This window comes from Lepidochelys olivacea (genome assembly GCF_965140295.1).
Source record: "Lepidochelys olivacea isolate rLepOli2 genome assembly, chromosome: 9".
Taxonomy (NCBI): Eukaryota; Metazoa; Chordata; order Testudines; family Cheloniidae; genus Lepidochelys; species Lepidochelys olivacea.
The window spans coordinates 103408853-103428970 of record NC_140419.1 but is presented as its reverse complement, the minus strand read 5'-3'; the positions used below and the strand labels follow the sequence as shown (position 1 = coordinate 103428970).

Sequence of the window (20118 nt, the reverse complement as noted above, 5' to 3'; positions counted from 1 at the left end):
TTCGTTTGGTCTGTTGTGCCCCAGTGATGAGCAGATGCCACAGTTACCAGGACAGAGTGAGCAGCAGTGACAGTTCAGGATTCCTTTGCTGTCTGCTCACTGCTCTAAGAGCCTTATGGCAGTGGCATACCTCCTTCTTTAGCCAGCTGTGTTTCCCAGTGCTGCAGCCCTCTTGCTCCAGGAACGCACTGAAGTCTGTAGTTTTAATGCCACAGCAACTCCAGTACTTCATACTGGGGAAAGAGCAAGAAACAAATTAATCTAGGAATGCCAGAAAGGGATACATGAGTCTAGGGAAGATGGGCACTCTAGGGGTTTAGGGTTAGAGCTGTGAGAGGCAGGGAGACCTGGGGCACTCAAGATGCTGAGCATGGGGGATATGAGACTGACAGTTCCAGGCTGAACAAACTCAGAGGGACCAAGAGATGTGGCCATCTGTTAGCCTGCCTGTGTGACATGAGCTGGGGTGTCACATGGCCACAGGATAAAAATAACCAACACAACTGGCCATCTGTTTGGAGGAGCTGTGGACTGAGTGGGCCCCCCACGGTGAGTGTCTATCATTGTGGGGAATCTTGCTGTGCTGCTGACTGGTCTGCCACTGTAGTTAGGGTCCAAGGCGAGCAGGCAGTTTTTACAAGTATGGGGATAAAAGTCTCCTGGTTCCAAAGGATATTTCTTACCCCTCATGGAAGACAGGAACTCCTGGGTGGAAAATACAAGCCTCCGTCTCATTCTCTGCCCCCTTGTAGATCTGCCAGGGAAGAGGCAGTGGCAATGATCAGCACAGCATGCTGCTGAAAATGAAACCTTACCAGAACCTTTAGGGGAAGGCGGGAGGAGAATTCTTCTTTGCTTAAAGTGCAGCTGGTCCCCACTGTGTCCTCCAGGACATGGCTGGAGCCTCAGGACCCTTCACTGACTGTCCCTTCCTCAGTTCTCCCCTCAAACACTTAGCTTAGTTTTAATCCAGTTGGAACCCCCATTCCATGCTGCTGTGGCGGGAGGTGAGTTTCTGACTGGACTTTTTCCAGGCATTTTTTAACAGCTGCGAAGTGGGGTGGCCTGGATGGGCTCTTTTGACCAGCTTACGATAGGGACTCAAGTGCAGCCCATTGTGGATGGAGGATTTCTCACCAATGCCTGCTACTCTCGTGCCAAAGGCAACAGCATTACTGGCCTGTTCAGCAGGTCTAAGGGGGTAAAGCCCCTGGGAGTCTGGTTTCACCAGGTTTTTGGTCAGGGACATGTTTCTCCAGAGGTGCATGCTGTGGGGGGAGAGGTGCACATGCATTCAGTTCTGCATACAGAAGAAGGCACAGGGACAGGGACTCTGCCAATCCTTATAGGCCTTGGGCAAGTCACTCCAAGTGTTGGGAAAGACACATGCAGCATGGGATGGGAGGCTCAGATACCAAGGTGATGGGGACAGAGACATACACTCACTATTAGCAGTTATTTCAGCCCCCACGTCTGTCACCTTTCCCTCCTTGCCATTTCCATGCTTCCCCACATTGTGTGTTTGCTCCCTGCTGGTTTTGCTACCCCTCCCACTCCTGGCAGGCACTCCCTATGCTGTGCTCTCCCTCCTTCTCCCTGCCCTCTCAGTCTCTCCCTACACCCTTCTATCTACTTCCTTCTGGATCCCACTCTCACCCTAATCCCTCCCTCCTTCCAGGCCCTAGAACCTCTCCCTTCTCTCCATGGTTACAGGCTTCCCAGCTGCATTGGGCTGAGCACCCCTGCTCCAGGGTTCTGGGGCAGGAAGGTTACATGCCTACACAAGCCATCAACGTGCAATGCTGGTGTGATGGAACTGCTGTCTGCTATGCAGACCATTCCAGGGGCCTGCTCTCCTGGCCAGTGGAGCCTTCAGTAAGAGCTTTTTGGGAAGCCTGTTCGATTTCGGTGACAGAAGTGGAGACGCCAGCTTTGCTGTGGGGCCAACAGATTCCACCCCAAACCTTCACTGTGACTGAAGAAAATGCAGCTAGATGTTCCTGTCATAAGTCCTAGGTGCTGACACTTACTACTTTTGGTGGGCACTAGAGAGATCATGAAGACCCTCTCCCCCCTAGTTGCCAAACAAACCCAGAATCATAGAATCATAGAATCATAGGATATTAGGGTTGGAAGAGACCTTAGGAGGTCATCTAGTCCAGCCCCCTGCTCAAAGCAGGACCCACACCCACTAAATCATCCCAGCCAGGGCTTTGTCAAGCTGGGCCTTAAAAACCTCTAAGGAAGCTGGTCCCTGCCAGTGCACGGCACTGAGCCAGAAGCAGCAGGGAAGGGAGCATGTCCATAGAGCTACAGCTCTGAGATCTGATTCCTCAGAGCCTGGGACACCCTGACCTGGACTTTGGAACACAAAGAGCCAAGGGTGCAACTCACCGCCATACAGCCTGAGTTCTTACAGGTGGTGCCAGTTCTGACCTCCGGAATGGCCTCTGCTGTAAGCAACACACATAGCAAAGAGCTCTTTAGTACTCCTTTTCTTTTTATCAGGCTTAGACATTCACCCAGGTGTTCCACTCACACGCTCATCACCCAGGACCATGAGCCACATTATTCTTCACAAGGATACCAGTCCATAGCCCCCCAGTGCACAGCTCAGTCCTGGCATACAACCCCACAGCCTGCCACACCGTGCAGTCCCTCTGCATAACACACATACCTGCTTCTAAGTTTTGCACCCTCCATGCTTCCCATAAAGCACAGCCCAAGACCACCCTGCCAGGTCCATCCCCATCTTCTCACCCCTGCACAAGGAATCTCCCTCTGGGCATTGGTTTTTGGAGGCCAGCTTCAGCTTCTCCAAGGTCTGCTCCAGAGATCTGGACACTTTAATCAGCAGTGGCTGTCTTGGCTCATCAGAGCTGGAAAGAAAAACCACACACAACACAACAACAAACGGCATTTTTTTCCCATCTTGAGAGGGAAGCAGGGGCAGGGCCATTTACATAGCCAGTGCCTGACTCACCTTGGCCTTTCACGCTGCATCTTCTCAGCTGATTTTGGGCTTTGGATGATGAGTTCTGTGCTTGGCTTGGCCTTCAGCTTTTCTGAGGTATCCTCTGGCCGGAAGGGCTCGGGGGGCTTCTCATTGCTGTGACACCCCTTCATGCAGCCCTGAGGGGAGGGACCAGAGACAAGCCTAACACTCCTTTTGACCTCCCCACGCAAGGGGCTTTTAGGTCATGGTCATAGACTCACAGACTTTAGGGCCAGAAGGGACCAGCGTGATCATCTAGTCTGACCTCCTGCACATTGCAGGCCACCGCACCTCACCCACCCCCTCCTGTAGCAGGCCCATAATCTCTGGCTGAGTTACTGACATCTTCAACATGTGATGTAATGACATCAAGTTACAAAGAATCCACCATTTACTCTCCTCCAGAGCAGCAAGTGACCCATGCCCCATGCTGCAGAGGAAGACTGCCCCAGAACTCCACAAAGCAAGGACACTAAGCACACTAACATGTGGGGCACTGTGCAGGGGACAGTCCCTAACCTCAGCAGCCCAAGGGAGCAGAGCATCACGCTGTGCCTGGCTGCATTAACTGCCAGGAAGTTGTGTCAAAAGCATCCCAACAGCCTAGCACTAAAGTGCAGCAGGAGGGGATGGCCCAGGAATCTCTTAGTGCCAATGGGCAAAGGGCACAGAGGGGGTGCCTGGGTGACAAGGATCTCCTGGGTCTGGGACATACAGTCTAACTAGAATGTCAAAGAATCTAGAATATCAAAGAATGTCGTGTGAGGTCTCAAAGAAAAGCCAGTGTCACACTGGTCATCAGTATAATCACAAACGGCACGTACAGATGCTGGGTAAGGAGTTATGTATATACACTGACAATTATGTACTTAAGGTCTGTGTCTAGGGCTGGCCACTAGCAAGGGTGAAAAAGCGGTTTTTGTCAGACAAGAAATGTCTGGCTGTTTTCACCTAAATTAAGTACTGTATGGTTCACAGCAGGTCGCCTCTCCCTAGTCTGAACCGAATGCTAATGAAGGACTGTGAAGTGAAGAAAAGTAACAGGAAGAAGCAAACACCTGGGGGAGAGGGGTGGGAGAAGAGAGACCCCAGCTTGAGGTGCACATCAACGATTTGCTCTAGAGTATTTGGGGGACAAAATGACACCCCAGCATCCTTCCCTGAGGCAGCAAATGGACAGTCAATTTGCTTCATAAAAGAGGGGTCTCAGCCAGGCTTGGCTGAAAACGCTGGTGAGAATAATGGATGAGATAAGCTGTTAAACAAGAGAATAACTTGTTTTAGTCTCTAGAAAACATGTTATGATTTTGATTTGTAAGTAACCCATTTTCCCAGTATTCTCACTATCACGTGAATCTCGGTACTCTGACAATAAACGCATTCTTGTTTTCATTATAACTAGATCTCAGTGCTGTGGTGTTAAGCAAAGTGCAGAACCTGAGTTGAGTCTTACAAGCTGGAATACGGTTCCTTAGGCCTGTGAGTGTTCAGTGGAGGGGGCTGGACACTACAGGGAACACTCCAAGGATCTGGCAGTTGGTGTGTCCCTATTGCTACCCGAACAGAGAAACCGAGGCTTGAAGAGGCCTAGAAGGCTCTATATGTGCTTCCAGAGGCTGGTGGTTTCAAGGATCTGATCCACATCTGGCACAAACAAGACTTCCGCATGTTGAGGGTAGGTGGTGGTGACGTACCTCACAACCCTGGGTACCTCTGGGGAACATCACCAAGAGGCCTCTGGCTCTTTTTTCTGTGTACCAGCCCTTTGCTGGTGAAGGGCAATGTGCATAACAGTTAGCCAGAAAGGCAGACATTGCAATAATCAACACAGGAGATCCCAGGGCCTGAGCAGGAGTGTTAGCTACTGGGACGGAGATGGGTGGGAGATTTTGACATGCTGCAAACGAAGAAATGACAAGATTTGGGTTTGGCCTGGATGTGATGGGAGGAGTGAGAGACGGCCCCCGAGTTAAGTGCTTGAGTGAGAGAAAAGAGAGTTGTGAGGAAGGAAGGTTTTTTTCAGCCATCTTAAATATGACTGGTAAGCAATCCAGGAGCAATCCGTGAGAGACTGAGAAGCAGGACTAGGCAGAGAAAGTTAGATCCATGCCCACCAACCAATATCTAGGACTCAGGTGAGTAACATGATTAAGCTGAGAGAATTCCCACTAGAGAAGGGGAACCAGGGGAGATGGGTGGGACATGGATGGACCAGATTCTGGACAGGGAATTGGATGGGGAGGAGACAGACTGGATGGAGACAGGGAACCAGCCAAGAGAGGGACAGACTGGCAGGGGCAGAGATGGGGAAATGGACAGGGTGGGGACCAACCAGGCAGAGATAAGGATCTGGCCAGGGATGGACCAGCCAGGGATAGGGATCTGGCCAGGGAAGTTGACAGGGCCAGAAGAGACCAGCCAGGGGTAGGGATCTGGGCAGGGAAGTGGACGGGACAGGGAGGGACTGCCCAGGGATAGGGATCTGGCCAGGGACAGACTGGCCAGGGATAGGGATCTGGCCAAGGAAATGGAGGGGGAACGGATAGACTGGCCGGGGATAGGGATCTGGCCAGGGACGGACCAGCCGGGGATAGGGATCTGGCCAGGGAAGTGGATGGGGCAGGGACAGACCAGCCAGCGGTTTGGATCTGGCCAGGGAAGTGGATGGGATAGGGACAGACCAGCCAGGGGTAGGGATCTGGCTAGGGAAGTGGACAGAGCAGGGACGGACCGGCCAGGCAGCCAGAGGGTTCTGGTGTTTTGTTTTGGGGTCCAGGTGTGTCTGAGAGAGAATCATAGAATATCAGGGTTGGAAGGGACCTCAGGAGGTCACCTAGTCCAACCCCCTGCTCAAAGCAGGACCAATCCCCAACTAAATCATCCCAGCCAGGGCTTTGTCAAGCCTGACCTTAAAAACTTCTAAGGAAGGAGATTCCACCACCTCCCTAGGTAACGCATTCCAGTGTTTCACCACCCTCCTACTGAAAAAGTTTTTCCTAATATCCAACCTAAACCTCCCCCACTGCAACTTGAGACCATTTCTCCTTGTCCTGTCATCCGCTACCACTGAGAACCGTCTAGATCCATCCTCTTTGGAACCACCTTTCAGGTAGTTGAAAGCAGCTATCAAATCCCCCCTCATTCTTCTCTTCTGTAGACTAAACAATCCCAGTTCCCCCAGCCTCTCCTCATAAGTCATGTGTTCCAGACCCTTAATCATTTTTGTTGCCCTCCGCTGGACTCTCTCCAATTTTTCCACATCCTTCTTGTAGTGTGGGGCCCAAAACTGGACACAGTACTCCAGATGAGGCCTCACCAATGTCGAATACAGGGGAACGATCACGTCCCTCGATCTGCTGGCAATGCCCCTACTTATACAGCCCAAAATGCCATTGGCCTTCTTGGCTACAAGGGCACACTGTTGACTCAGATCCAGCTTCTCGTCCACTGTAAACCCCTAGGTCCTTTTCTGCAGAACTGCTGCCTAGCCATTTGGTCCCTAGTCTGTAGCGGTGCATTGGATTCTTCCGTCCTAAGTGCAGGACTCTGCACTTGTCCTTGTTGAACCTCATCAGATTTCTTTTGGCCCAATCCTCCAATTTGTCTAGGGTCCCCTCTATCCTATCCCTACCCTCCAGCGTATCTACCTCTCCTCCCAGTTTAGTGTCATCTGCAAACTTGCTGAGGGTGAAATCCACACCATCCTCCAGATCATTAATGAAGATATTGAACAAAAAAAGAGGTGGAGACTGGAGCACCTGTAGAGGAGGGTGGGTTACATACCTTTATAGAGAGGAATTCTGAGAAGTCTGTGGTTCGTTTCTTGCAACAAGACCAGCCCTGGACACAAGAATAAGATGCATATGGTCAGGTATGGAAAACAGCACTGACCTCTGGATCCCCACATCAAACACACACTTTCTTATATCCTGGATCTCCCTTTGTCCTGCATAGACTGTCACCCAGACCTCACGTAGGCAGCTGCTTCTGAACTTATACAAGAGCTGTCCCTTTGCTGCTGCACTCACCTTCAGGGCATCATGGAATATTGGAACACCTGGGTGGTACACACAGGAATCTAGGAGCCAAAAACAAGAACATAACAGCCAGACTGGGTCATGGTCCATCTAGCCCAGTATCCTGTCTTCCGACAGTGGCCAGTGCCAGGTGCCCCAGAGGGAGTGAACAGAACAGGTAATCATCAAGTGATCCATTCCCAGCTTCTGGCAAACAGAGGCTAGGGACACCATCCCTGCCCATCCTGGCTAATAGCCAGTGATGGACCTATCCTCCATGAACTTATCTAGTTCTTTTTTGAACCCTGTTATAGTCTTGGCCTTCACAACATCCTCTGGCAAGAAGTTCCACACGTTGACTGTGCATTATGTGAAAAAATACTTCCTTTTGTTTGTTTTAAACCTACTGCGCATTAATTTCATTTGGTGGCCCCTAGTTCTTCTGTTATGAGAAGGAGTAAATAACACTTCCTTATTTGCTTTCTCCACTCCAGTCATGATTTTATAGACCTCTCTCATATGCCCCCTTAGTCATCTCTTTTCCAAGCTGAAAAGTCCCAGTCTTATTAATCTCCCCTCATACGGCAGCCGTTTCATACTCCTAGTCATTTTTGTTGCCCTTTTCTGAACCTTTTCCAATTCCAATATATCTTTTTTTGAGATGGGGCGACGACATCTGCACACAGTATTCAAGATGTGGACACACCATGGATTTATATAGAGGCAATATGATATTTTCTGTCTTATCTATCCCTTTCTTAATGAGTCCCAACATTCTGTTTGCTTTTTTGACAGCCACTGCAGACTGAATGGATGTTTTCAGAGAACTATCCACAATGATGCCGAGATCTCTTTCTTGAGTGGTAACAGCTAATTTAGACCCCATCTCTCAAAACAGAGAGTGTCAGCACTTCAGGACACAATTCCCTATTGGTCAGCCAGCCCTCCTGCCCTGCTCCCTACAGCATCCCCGTGACATACCCGGGGCACAATCCAAACTAATGAGTAGCTGTGTCACCCCTGTAACCGTGGGTGCTTTATGATGCCCTTCTGTAGCAGCTCCCACCTGGGCCGCTCACAAACGGCCTTCCAGGGCTTGCTGGTGAGCCGCTGCTACCTGTTGGTTCAGCTCCATGGCTCACTGATGGTCAGCTGCCAGCCGGGGCTCTTGTGCATGCTTTCCTTGGCTCGCTCTCTCTGTCTCTCTTCTTTCTCCAATCTGGCTAGCTCTCGCTTTGAAGTTCTGTGGCTGCTGCTCATCTTTATAATTTACTGTTTCTGTTTCCCTTACTTGAAATAAGCAAACAGAAAGCAACAAACTGTAATCTCTCTGTGACTGTTCCCAGCCTCCAGTGCTATCCCAGTGCTTGAAGCATAAGAAGCTCAGGGGTGAAAGTAAGTTAGAGGACTTACCGCTACGCCGGAGTCCTGAGCAGGGGGCGTGGCCTCAACCGGAAGAGGCGGGGCCTTGGAGCCTTGGGGGTTCCCGGCTGCCAGCGCTACCCCGGGGCTCTGGGCTCTGGCAGAGCTTTAAAGGGCCTGGGGCTCCGTTGTGGTAGCAGCTGCCAGAGCCCCGAGCCCTTTAAATCCCCGCCTGAGCCCTACTGCCCAAGCCCTGGGGTAGCAGTGGTCGGGCTCCATTGGGGATTTAAAGGGCCCCGGGGCTCCAGCTGCCGCTACCCCAGGACTCGGGCAGCAGGGCTCAGGCAGGGATTCAAAGGGCCCTGGGACAGTAGCAGCGGCTGGAGCTCCGGGGCCCTTTAAATCCCAGCCTGAGCCCTGCTGCCCGAGCCCTAGGGTAGGGGTGGGGGGGCTCTGGTGGGGATTTAAAGAGCCCTGGAGCTCCAGCCACCGCTACTGCCCCGGCCCTTTAAATCCCCGCCAGAGCCTCGCCGCTGCTACCCCGGGGCTCGGGCAGCAGGGCTCAGGCCGGGATTTAAAGGGCCCTAGGGCAGTAGCAGTGGCTGGAGCTCCAGGGCCCTTTAAATCCCCGCCGCCGCCCTGCCACCCCTACCTCAGGGCTTTAAATTGCCCTCTCGGAAAGCTGGTCCTGGTACAGCGCACCAGCTCTTACCAGTACGCTGTACGGGGCGCACCAGCTTACTTTCACCTCTGAAGAAGCTGTGCACAAACCCTCGTTCTCTGCACCACTGTGACGTACCAAGATACAATCCAGACTAACGAGTAGCAGTGTCACCCCGTCCCCTAACCTGGGGTGCCCTTTACCATGTCGTGCTGCTCCTCCAGTCTGGCTTGCTCACAAACCGTCTCCAGCATGTAAGTCGCTCCCAGCGATGTCTGTATGCTGCAGCCAGCCAGCCACGCCGTAGCTCTTCCCAGCTTTGATTATACTGCAGGGTGACCCCAGCACACCCCCAGTGTTAGGCTTTTCCCTAGAAATAGGTGTCCTGGAATCCCCAACCCTCTCCTGGACAATACAAATATGATCAGTCTGTTATTTTTAAGATAATAATATGCCATCTTATTATTTTAAATAGTTCTTCAGACACTTCAATTTAAACACATTGGATTAGATAAAACAGTAAAAAGTGTATTAACTACACAGAGAGATTTTAAGTAATGAGACATAAAAGTCAGAAATGATTTACAAGAAAAATAAAGATAACACACAATTAGTGCCTAACTTAACAAACTATACTAAATTCAAAGCAAACCTTTTCTCGCCACATGCTCTCAACTGTCTTGCTTATGAAACTTTTAGGCCAGGACCCCAGCTTCCTTTGTCCCTTCTCATGTGGGGAATCAAAGGACAGAGAGAGAGGGAGGGAACAGGGTGAGCATTCCTTGAGGTGTTTACCCCTCATTTTTATAGTGTCAGTCCCCCTCTTGAAAACATTTCCAGCTGAGATTCAGGACATAGAGCAAGGTTGCCCAACTTACTGACCCTCTGAGCCACATACGAAAATCTTCAGAAGTTCAAGAGCCAGGGCCCACCTGCCAGAACTCAGGCCTTCACCCCCATTGGAGGTGTCTGCTGGGGCTCTGGGTTTCAGCCCCACTTCTGCTGAAGTCCTGAGACTTCTCTCTCCCTGCTGGGCCGAAGCCCCTACCCCACTACCTTGCTGCAAGGCAGAGGCCCCGAGCTCCCACCCGAGTCTGATAAACGGAGAGTGGGGGCGTTGGGGGGAGCTCCGGGAGCCACGCTTTTACAGTAAAAGAGACACATGCAGCTCACAAGTCACAGTTTGGCCACCCCTGACACAGAGAGCCTATAGGGAAGGATATACTATAGATTCCCTACTGCTCTTCCTCACTGGTTGGAGCGTCTTTTGTTCCCCTTCCTGCTTGATGACTCTGTTTATTGCTTAAATCAAATTAAGCAGAGCACACATTCCTATGTGTGACACAGACCTGTTTGCCAACCTCAGTTTGGAACATATGTTAAGATCACCATGTGGGGGAACCTTCATAACATCACAGACACTGTCGTCACACACATTTAATCAGGACAATACAGCCCAGCAAATTACGAGTTTTCAGACGGTACCTCACAAGGCATTCTCTGTACAAAGATTATTACATCAGTGAGTAGGGTGTGGACACAGGGGTACACTCTGTCATGGCCACCCTGCTGGGAGAGGCTGCAGCAGGAGTAGCTGGGTGCTTCCCTCACTGCCAGCGCTCCTGCCCTGCTCCTGACAGCGTCCCCTCCTGGGTGAGGCTGCGACTGGAGTAGCTGGGACATCCCCCAAGCATCCACAGCCAGTACATGTCTGCCCTGTTTCCTACAGGGCCTCCTCCTGGGAGAGGCTGGGAATGGAGTAGCTGGAGCTTCCCAACAGCCAGCACTCCTGCCTTGATCCCTGTGGTGGCCCAGCTAGGAGCTATTGGGATTAGGGTGCCGAGTTTCCCTTCTGCTGAGCAGAGTATGTGTTCTTGAAGCCTGCTCCAGCCGCCAGTGAGGTGCTTGTCAGAGCAGCAGGTCCTTGTCCTACAGAAGTGAGTGAGATTGCAATAGGAAGGAGTGCCTGCTGTTACCCCTTTCTCTAGTTCAAGAAGTTGGGCCAATCAGGCTATTAGTAGGAGGCCTATTAGAAGGAACATTGCCACCAGATCAAGGGAAGTGATTATTACCCTCTATTCGGCATTGGTGAGGCCACATCTGGAGTATTGTGTCCAATTTTGGGCCCCACACTACAGAAAGGATGTGGACAAATTGGAGAGAGTCCAGCAGAGAGCAACGAAAATGATTAGGGGGCTGGGGCACATGACTTATGAGGAGAGGCTGAGGGAACTGGGCTTATTTAGTCTGCAGAAGAGAAGAATGAGAGGGGATTTGATAGCAGCCTTCATCTACCTGAAGTGGGGTTCCAAAGAGGATGGAGCTCAGCTGTTCTCAGTGATGGCAGATGACAGAACAAGGAGTAATGGTCTCAAGTTGCAGCGGGGGAGGTCTAGGTTGGATATTAGGAAAAACTATTTCATTAGGAGGGTGGTGAAGCACTGGAATGGGTTCCTTAGGGAGGTGATGGAATCTCCATCCTTAGAGGTTTTTAAGGCCAAGCTTGACAAAGCCCTGGCTGGGATGATTTAGTTGGGGTTGGTCCTGCTTTGAGTAGGGGGTTGGACTAGATGACCTCCTGAGGTCTCTTCCAACCCTAATCTTCTATGATTCTATTTGCAGGTCTGGTCCGCAGGGTAACACTTCTCAGATTTTCATTTTATGCCCCTATGAGATACTTAGCTTGGGACAGGCACCTGCAGATGCCCTCTGGACCAGAGGTGAAACTAAGCCGTACGCCCCGGTACGGCATACCTGCAAGAGCCCAGGCGCTGTAGTGAGGTGGATCGGCTTCCCCAGGCAGCAATTTAAAGGGCCTGGGGTTCCCAGCAGCGGCCCCAGCCCTTTAAATTGCCGCCAGAGCCCTGCTGCCAGAACCCTGGGGAAGCGGCGGCGTTGGGGCTCTGGTGGCTATTCAAAGGGCCCGGAGCGGTAACGGCGGCCTGAGCCCTGGGCCCTTTAAATCACCGCCAGAGCCCTGCTGCCGCCTCCCCAGGGCTCCGGCAGGCTTCGGGGACAATTTAAACTAAGGACCTGGGGATGTAAAGGTCCCACCTCTTCTGGTAGAGGCCACGCCTCTTCCGGTTGAGGCCCCTCCCCCTCCTAAGGACTCTAGAGTACTGGTAAGTCCTTTAAGTTACTTTCACCCCTGCTCTGGACAGTCAATGCCCTGCCTGGTTCTCATGCACTTCAGGAACCAGAGACTGTTCTGGGCTTTGAGGAACCTAGCCTAGCTAAGAGCAGAGCCTAGGGCCCCCGTGTGTACCTGGAACTCCATCAACAGCTGCTATGACCCTGACCTCAGCGATTCAACCCCCATCTGGAAGGGAGTTCTCACTGACACCAGTTGCCTCCATTTACCTGAACTTCACTAGACTCCTCACTCAGGCTCCTGGCTTACTCGGAGAATTGGCCTGGAAAAAACATTAAAATTCTGCCAACTCAATTAAATACTTCCAGGGGATTGGATGGGGGAAGGGGGCTGAAGTTATTTTCATGCCAAGGGCCCCAGGTTAGCTTAACCCTGCCATGCAATCAGTGCAGATTTGTGTCAGCTCATGGGCAGAATTTGCATCCCATTCCACATTTTCAGGCACCAGCTATTAATTGGCCATGGATTTCCACATGCAGCTGAATGCTGCTGACTCAGATTGGCATTTCCAAGAGTCAGGGAATCAGCTAGAGCAACTAGCTTACTGGAAATCCCAGTAGTTCAACTTCTGTTACCTGACACAAGGGCAAGGAAACATATAACAAAATTGAGGAAAACAGCTAAAATCTCAGCTCACTAACTCCTGGAAAACAAATCCACTTACCCTCAGAGTTCTTATCGGCATCAAATCTTTGCCCACAGCCCTTGTTGTAACACAGCAAAGCCATTTCCAAGGCTCGAACACAGCAATTGTAACTCCTGCCCTGTGGTGCAAAGGGTCTGTGCACAGATCGCTGTCCCTGCGCTGATTAATTACATTGCTCCGCCATGTTGCTGTGCAAAGCCTGCAGCAGAGAGAGGCTGGAAGGAGAGAGAGATGGGCTGGGTCTATCTTTAGGCTCAGCCAGAAAGAGGCGGTCTGGCAATCAGAGAGCAACCCAAAGATGGGCACATTGTCCTAGCAGCTGAGCTGGCTGGACATGTCTGTCAGCTTCAAGTGCCGCTGTCTGAGCAGACATTTCTGTCCTGCCCCCCTCCTGAGAGGGGAGGGCCCACAACAACTGCAGGCGGGGAAAGGAACAAAATAAGAAAGAAGCCAAATGTATCCCTAGTGCAAGCCCACAAACTTCCATGCCCTGGTGTGAATAATGATCTGATCCCTGCGCTAGGAAGGCTGCTGCAGCCAAAGGGCCTTTCTTTGTCCTGCTCAGTGACTCCACAGCACAATCACTCATCTTGCAGCAGCACAATATTTCCAGTGACCCACTCAGTCTGACTTTTGGGAAACGAAGTTGGGTTCTTCTCCCTGCACTGCCACCAGCCCCGAGAAGAACATAGCTAGTGAATCATAGAATACCAGGGCTGGAAGGGACCTCAGGAGGTCATCTAGTCCCACCAATCCCCAATTTTTGGCCCAGATCCCTAAATGGCCCCCTCAAGGATTGAACTCACAACCCTGGGTTTAGCAGGCCAATGCTCAAACCCCTGAGCTACCTCTCCCCCTGAGCTATCTGTTGTGGAGTCCAGCACATCCATTTATGTGAGTGTGAACAGTAAGCAAAGGTTGGTGTTTTTTATTGCATGTACAGTGTCATTGGGTTGGGGATAGAGGAACATCCTTAGACTAGCAGACAAACAGTTCAAATGACATGTTTAAAGGCCAGTTTCAATCCGAGTGCAGGTGTGTGCCAGGTCATATTAGAACAGGGTTTCAGCAGGTGCTACTTTTACATAAAAATTTTCTAATCATATCCCTACTTTTAATTCCTTACACAGTGACAAGGAGGAGGCAATACATTTAAGTATCCTGAACTTCACTAAGAGGGAAAAGAATATTTGCAGTAAGTGATTCTAAGTCTCAACCTTGGTGTATGGAAATATTTGGCCAAGGACAAGGCAGGGTTCAGATAATCCAAATGTTACAGAAAGAACCAAAGATTTCTAGCAAACCAAGGGAAGAGACATTCCAGAAGGTCCCAAGCACATGCATTGAGCCTCCAGAGTGACACAGCTGTTCCAATGACTAAGGAGGCTGGGGGAGGAAGGTGCCAGCTATTGCTAGATACACAGATGTCACTGTCCAAAGGCACCAGCTGGACTTTAGCAAAGCACCTTAGACAGGGTCTTGTGAAATCCAGCATGGATGGAATGTGCTGTGATAGAGAGGACAGTGTCCAGCATGTGCTTGGGAGACCTCACTGAATTCAGTGTAAGTATCTTTGGGATTCATTGTATTAAACGCAAAGTTTATGTATTATTGTGGGCCAGGATTGTATGTAACCTCTTGTAAAGGGTTCATATGGCACCCCCTGCTAATGCCTGCTCTATGACTGCAGTGTTCTCTCTCTGCATAACTTGTCCCTCTGGACAGGTCATGCTTTAGTCCACCCCTTCTGGGGTAACAGAGCGTCCAATGACCTTACAGCAGGTCTTCTGTCTGCCTCTGAGCTCTTTATACCCTTACCTCACAGGGTTTCACCCCACCTTCCTCAGTGACTGGTAGGGGAACCCAGGCCTACCCTCTACTCTGGGTTAAGAACATCAGAATGGCTATACTGGGTCAGACCAAAGGTCCATCAGCCCAGTATCCTGTCTACCAATAGTGGACAATGCCAGGTGCCCCAGAGGGAGTGAACCTAACAGGTAATGATCTAGTGATCTCTCTCCTGCCATCCATCTCCACCCTCTGACAAACAGAGGTTAGGGACACCATTCCTTACCCATCCTGGCTAATAGCCATTAATGGACTTAACCTCCATGAATTTATCCAGTTCTCTCTCAAACCCTGTTATAGTCCTAGCCTTCACAACCTCCTCAGGCAAGGAGTTCCACAGGTTGACTGTGCGCTGAGTGAAGAAGAACTTCCTTTTATTTGTTTTAAACCTGCTGCCCATTAATTTAATTTGGCGGCCCCGAGTTCTTATATTATGGGAACAAGTAAATAACTTTTCCATATTCACTTTCTCCACACCACTCATGATACTATAGACCTCTATCATATCCCCCCTTAGTCTCCTCTTTTCCAAGCTGAAAAGTCCTAGCCTCTTTAATCTCTCCTCATATGGAACCCGTTCCAAACCCCTAATCATTTTAGTTGCCCTTTTCTGAACCTTTTCCAATGCCAGTCTATCTTTTTTGAGACGAGGGGACCACATCTGTATGCAGTATTCAAGATGTGGGCGTACCATGGATTTGTATAAGGGCAATAAGATATTCTCCGTCTTATTCTCTATCCCTTTTTTAATTATTCCTAACATCCCGTTTGCTTTTTTGACTGCCGCTGCACACTGCGTGGACGTCTTTAGAGAACTATCCATGATGACTCCAAGATCTTTCTCCTGATTAGTTGTAGCTAAATTAGCCCCCATCATATTGTATGTGTAGTTGGGGTTATTTTTTCCAATGTGCATTACTTTACATTTATCCACATTAAATTTCATTTGTCATTTTGTTGCCCAAGCACTTAGTTTTGTGAGATCTTTTTGAAGTTCTTCACAGTCCGCTTTGGTCTCGACTATCTTGAGCAGTTTAGTATCATCTGCAAACTTTGCCACCTCGCTGTTTACCCCTTTCTCCAGATCATTTATGAATAAGTTGAATAGGATTGGTCCTAGGACTGACCCTTGGGGAACACCACTAGTTACCCCTCTCCATTCTGAAAATTTACCATTTATTCCTACCCTTTGTTCCCTGTCTTTTTTTTAACCAGTTATCAATCCATGAAAGGATCTTCCTTCTTATCCCATGACAACTTAATTTACGTAAGAGCCTTTGGTGAAGGACCTTGTCAAAGGCTTTCTGGAAATCTAAGTACACTATGTCCACTGGATCCCCCTTGTCCACATGTTTGTTGACCCCCTCAAAGAACTCTAATAGATTAGTAAGACCTGATCTCCCTTTACAGAAACCATATTGACTTTTGCGTAACAATTTATGTTCTTCTATGTGTCTGACAATTTTATTCTTTACTATTGTTTCAACTAATTTGCCCGGTACTGACGTTAGACTTACCGGTCTGTAATTGCTAGGAGCACCTCTAGAGCCCTTCTTAAATATTGGCGTTACATTACCTATCTTCCAGTCATTGGGTACAGTAGCTGATTTAAAGGACAGGTTACAAACCATAGTTAATAGTTGCACAATTTCACATTTGAGTTCTTTCAGAACTCTTGGGTGAATGCCATCTGGTCCCGGTGACTTGTTACTGTTAAGTTGCTCAATTAATTCCAAAACCTCCTCTAGTGACACTTCAATCTGTGACAATTCCTGATTTGTCACCTACAAAAGACGGCTCAGGTTTGGGAATCTCCCTAACATCCTCAGCCGTGAAGACTGAAGCAAAGAATTCATTTAGTTTCTCCACTATGACTTTATCGTCTTTAAGTGCTCCTTTCGTTTCTCAATCATCCAGGGGCCCCACAGGTTGTTTAGTAGGCTTTCTGCTTCTGATGTACTTAAAAAACATTTTGTTATTACCTTTTGAGGACCCGCTAGATGGACCAGCTAGCCCAGGACCTGCTAGCTGGCAGCCAAGGATTCCTCAGAGTCCTTGCTGCCCCCCTGGACCACTTCCTACTTCTTCTATACCCCACTGAGTGACTGCAGACTCTCTCCAGCAACCCCTTTCTGCTGCAAACTTCCTGGCTTTATAAGCACCACCCAGCCCCTCCCCAACTGTGCTCCATCATCAGTCAGGCCCACATTAACCCATTCATGGCCTGTGTGGGGTACACACCCCATTGCACCTCTCCAGGGGGGAGATGTGATCTGAGGGCTGCAAGTTCAAAGGACTACCACTGAAAACGTGCCAGACAAGAATGAACTTTTGGACAAGAATAGACAATAAGCATTAAGTGGATTTCCTGGGGAGTACCTGAAAGGTGGCGGGAGGGGTGGTTAATGCAAACTGCCCACTTCTGGTTAGGCAAAAACCCTGCCTTTTTGAAGCTATGCCCTGAGCGGCAGGTCTTTGTCTGCTGGTTACCTGTTCCTGAAGATTGGAGATCAAAGGCCTAAGCTGTATGAAGAAACAGATGAACCGCCCAGCTGGTCGTTCTGGTTCAGAATTTGATACAGCCATGAACTTGCAGCCTTGTGGGTTCTGAAGGACTGATGCCCACCAGAACTTGCGGCTGGAGTCGGAGGACCTCCGTTGAGCGTTTGGAATGTGTGAGGGTTTTTTATTGTTTTCTCTGTAATGCTTTCACCTTAAGGATAAATGTGCTTGCTTAGAAAGAGCTGTGTGGTGACTGGTGATTGCTGATAATTACTCCGTTCACAGCCTCAGGAGAAGAACCAAAGCACAGATACAGTTTAGGAAGTCTCGTTTGCTGGGAATATCACAGTGTACGCAAGGAACTGTGTAGCCTGGAAAAAAACTCATCAGGAGGGAGAGAGACATGAATTTCCACCCAAGAGAGGTGACAGATGATGATCTGGGAGCCTAGAGTGGATCCCTTGGTGGACCACAGAGGGGAAATACTGGTGCAGTTGCCCTGAACTGAAGGGTCCAGACAATCCAAAAGTTACAGAAATAACCAAAGGCTTTCACCAAACCAAAGGAAAATACATTCTGGAGGGTCCCAAGTGCCTTAAGTATCAGAACTGATATGTCAGATCCAGTGAATAGAGGTGGCTGCTAGGAGGAAGGTGCTGGCTACTGCTGGATATGCAGATGTCAGTGTACAAAGGGAGCATATCTGGACTTCAGTAAAGCATTTCATACAGGTTCTCACGAAATCCAGCATGGGAGCATACTCTCTGGAGCTTCCTCGAACATTCCACTGTCATCACTGAGGTCACAGGAGAAAAGAGCAAATGTTACACAATGTTTTACAAGTCCCAGACTGAGTTTGCCCAGATTCTTCCTCCTCCTGATTCTCTAGGCCCAGAATCCCACCAGTCTCCCCCATCAAAACAGAAAAACCCTCTCCAGATTAGAGATTTTAATTAATTGCCACAAAAATCTAGGAAAGTTTTATTCTCATTATATCTATGTACATAAAGACAAACATATCATATTAGACACCATTGCCTGCTGGAGCATGCTTACTTCTCTGCTCCATCTCAGCAAACACAAGTCACTTGGGTTTGATCAGAAATGCAGATTAAAGAGTAGACTTTTAGAAAGGAGGCACACAGGGAACCCACTGAAGAAGGAAATCAATTTTGCACTGCCCAGGTGTTGAACCCTGTCCCCATCCCTTTGAAATGCCTGTGAACATAATATTACTCCTTAAATGCCAGCCTGCTCAGTGCCTGCTGACATCTGACCTTCCCAGGCTGGGAGGTGTCAAAAGTCCAAAGGCACTGAGAACCACCCAGAAAGGTTTGGCCACAGCAGCCAGAGAGGAGTCCCAAACTTAGTTCATGTTGCTTTATAATGCCACCTTCCAAATCAGGCCTTGACCTCTGACCTCAGGGTGTCCTATCAAGCAGGCCAGTTAGCTTTTTCCTCGTCATTTCATAGGCTAGGAAGAGGGCGCCGTTGGAGGGGAGTGCGCGTATCACTGTGGGCATCAGTCCACAGTAAAGAGCTGTGAAACCTACAACACATACACCACGATCAGGTGAGCTCACCATGCCTGTGACAGACAAACAGAACGTCCCCTACGGAGCCCACAACAGCCTCAGCTTGGTGAGATTCTCAACCAGAGCAAGATATCAAGAGAAACCCTCCCAGGCAGGAGAGACCGAACCTGGGAAATGTCCAGAGCCCCTTTCCGAGAACCCTAGGAGAACCAGAGATTCCAAGGCCAGAAGGGACCATTGTGATCATCTAGTCTGACCTCCTGTATGACAATTCCCAAAAATAATTCTTAGAGCAGATCCTTTACAGAAACATCCACTCTTGATTTACAATTGTCAGTGATAAAGAATCCACCACCTTGGTAAGTTGTTCCAATGTTTAACTAACAAAATTTACACCTTCTTTCCAGTCTGAATTTGTCTAACTTCGGCTTCCAAGTGTTAGACCTTTCTCTGCTAGACTGAAGAGCCCATTATCAATTTGTTCCCCATGTAGGTACTTATTAGACTGTAATCAAATCACCCCTTAACTTCTTTCTTAAGATAAACAGATTGAGCTTCTTGAGTCTTGAAAATTAATGTTAATGTTAATGGTCCAGAAAACTCTATAGCCAGCTCTTTCAAAACTCTTGGATGCAAGTTATTTGGACCTGCTGATTTTAAAATGTCTAACTTTAGAGATGGATTCAGTGAATGAAGCTGTCTGTGTGTCACCTACCTTCTGTCCTCAAGATATGAAGAAAGGAGAGCAGGAAGCCATCTTGCCGCCCTGCCATGGAAAGCACCTGTATCCGAGACTTCACTGAATCAATGGGATAGACGGCCAGCCAGAAACAGGCCCCCCCCATCCCACCGCTCACTGTTAGGGGAAGAGAACCTAAAATTCAACAGAGGGAGAGAGACCTCAGTGTGGAAAAGGGGAAAGTCATTGGGGATCTCCCAGATCCTCCAGAGAAATGCAAGCAAAGTAAGAGAAAATGAGTGCAAGCACCCAGCAGTACTGGGACTCAGGGGGACAGACCAGGCCAGGCAAATGAATTACATGATTAGAGGCTGAGCAGACCAGTCTGGAGTTTAGCTTTTGTCTTGGGCAGAGGGAGTGGAGGCAACAGGGCTAAGGGAGCCCAGTAAGTGCTGATGTCTCACCAAAGAGGCACTGGGCTTCCCACGTCTAATCTCTCTGAGGTGCTTGTCTGGCCTCCCTCACCGACATATCTGAGTGCCTCACAATCAATTGGAATTCATTTGCAAATTGGATACTATTAATTTAGGCTTAAATAGAGACTGGGAGTGGCTAAGTCATTATGCAAGGTAGCCTGTGTCCTCTTGTTTTTTCCTACCCCCCCCCCCCAGATGTTCTGGTTTAACTTGGATTTAAACTTGGAGAGTGGTCAGTTTGGATGAG

At 49.3% G+C, this 20118-nt stretch overlaps 1 protein-coding gene across 1 annotated transcript in view; it reads right to left on the bottom strand.

Annotated features, from left to right (window-relative positions):
• ITGB1BP2 (integrin subunit beta 1 binding protein 2) overlaps positions 1–20118 on the bottom strand; it is a 48631-nt gene that overhangs the window by 13859 nt on the left and 14654 nt on the right. The window contains exons 5-11 of the mRNA XM_084638431.1: positions 7024–7073; positions 6779–6835; positions 2984–3132; positions 2761–2879; positions 2395–2453; positions 684–754; positions 131–233 (exon numbers count right to left, since the gene is read on the bottom strand). Coding sequence (XP_084494557.1) covers positions 131–233; positions 684–754; positions 2395–2453; positions 2761–2879; positions 2984–3132; positions 6779–6835; positions 7024–7073 — 608 coding nt within the window. The remainder of the gene's footprint in view (positions 1–130; positions 234–683; positions 755–2394; positions 2454–2760; positions 2880–2983; positions 3133–6778; positions 6836–7023; positions 7074–20118) is intronic.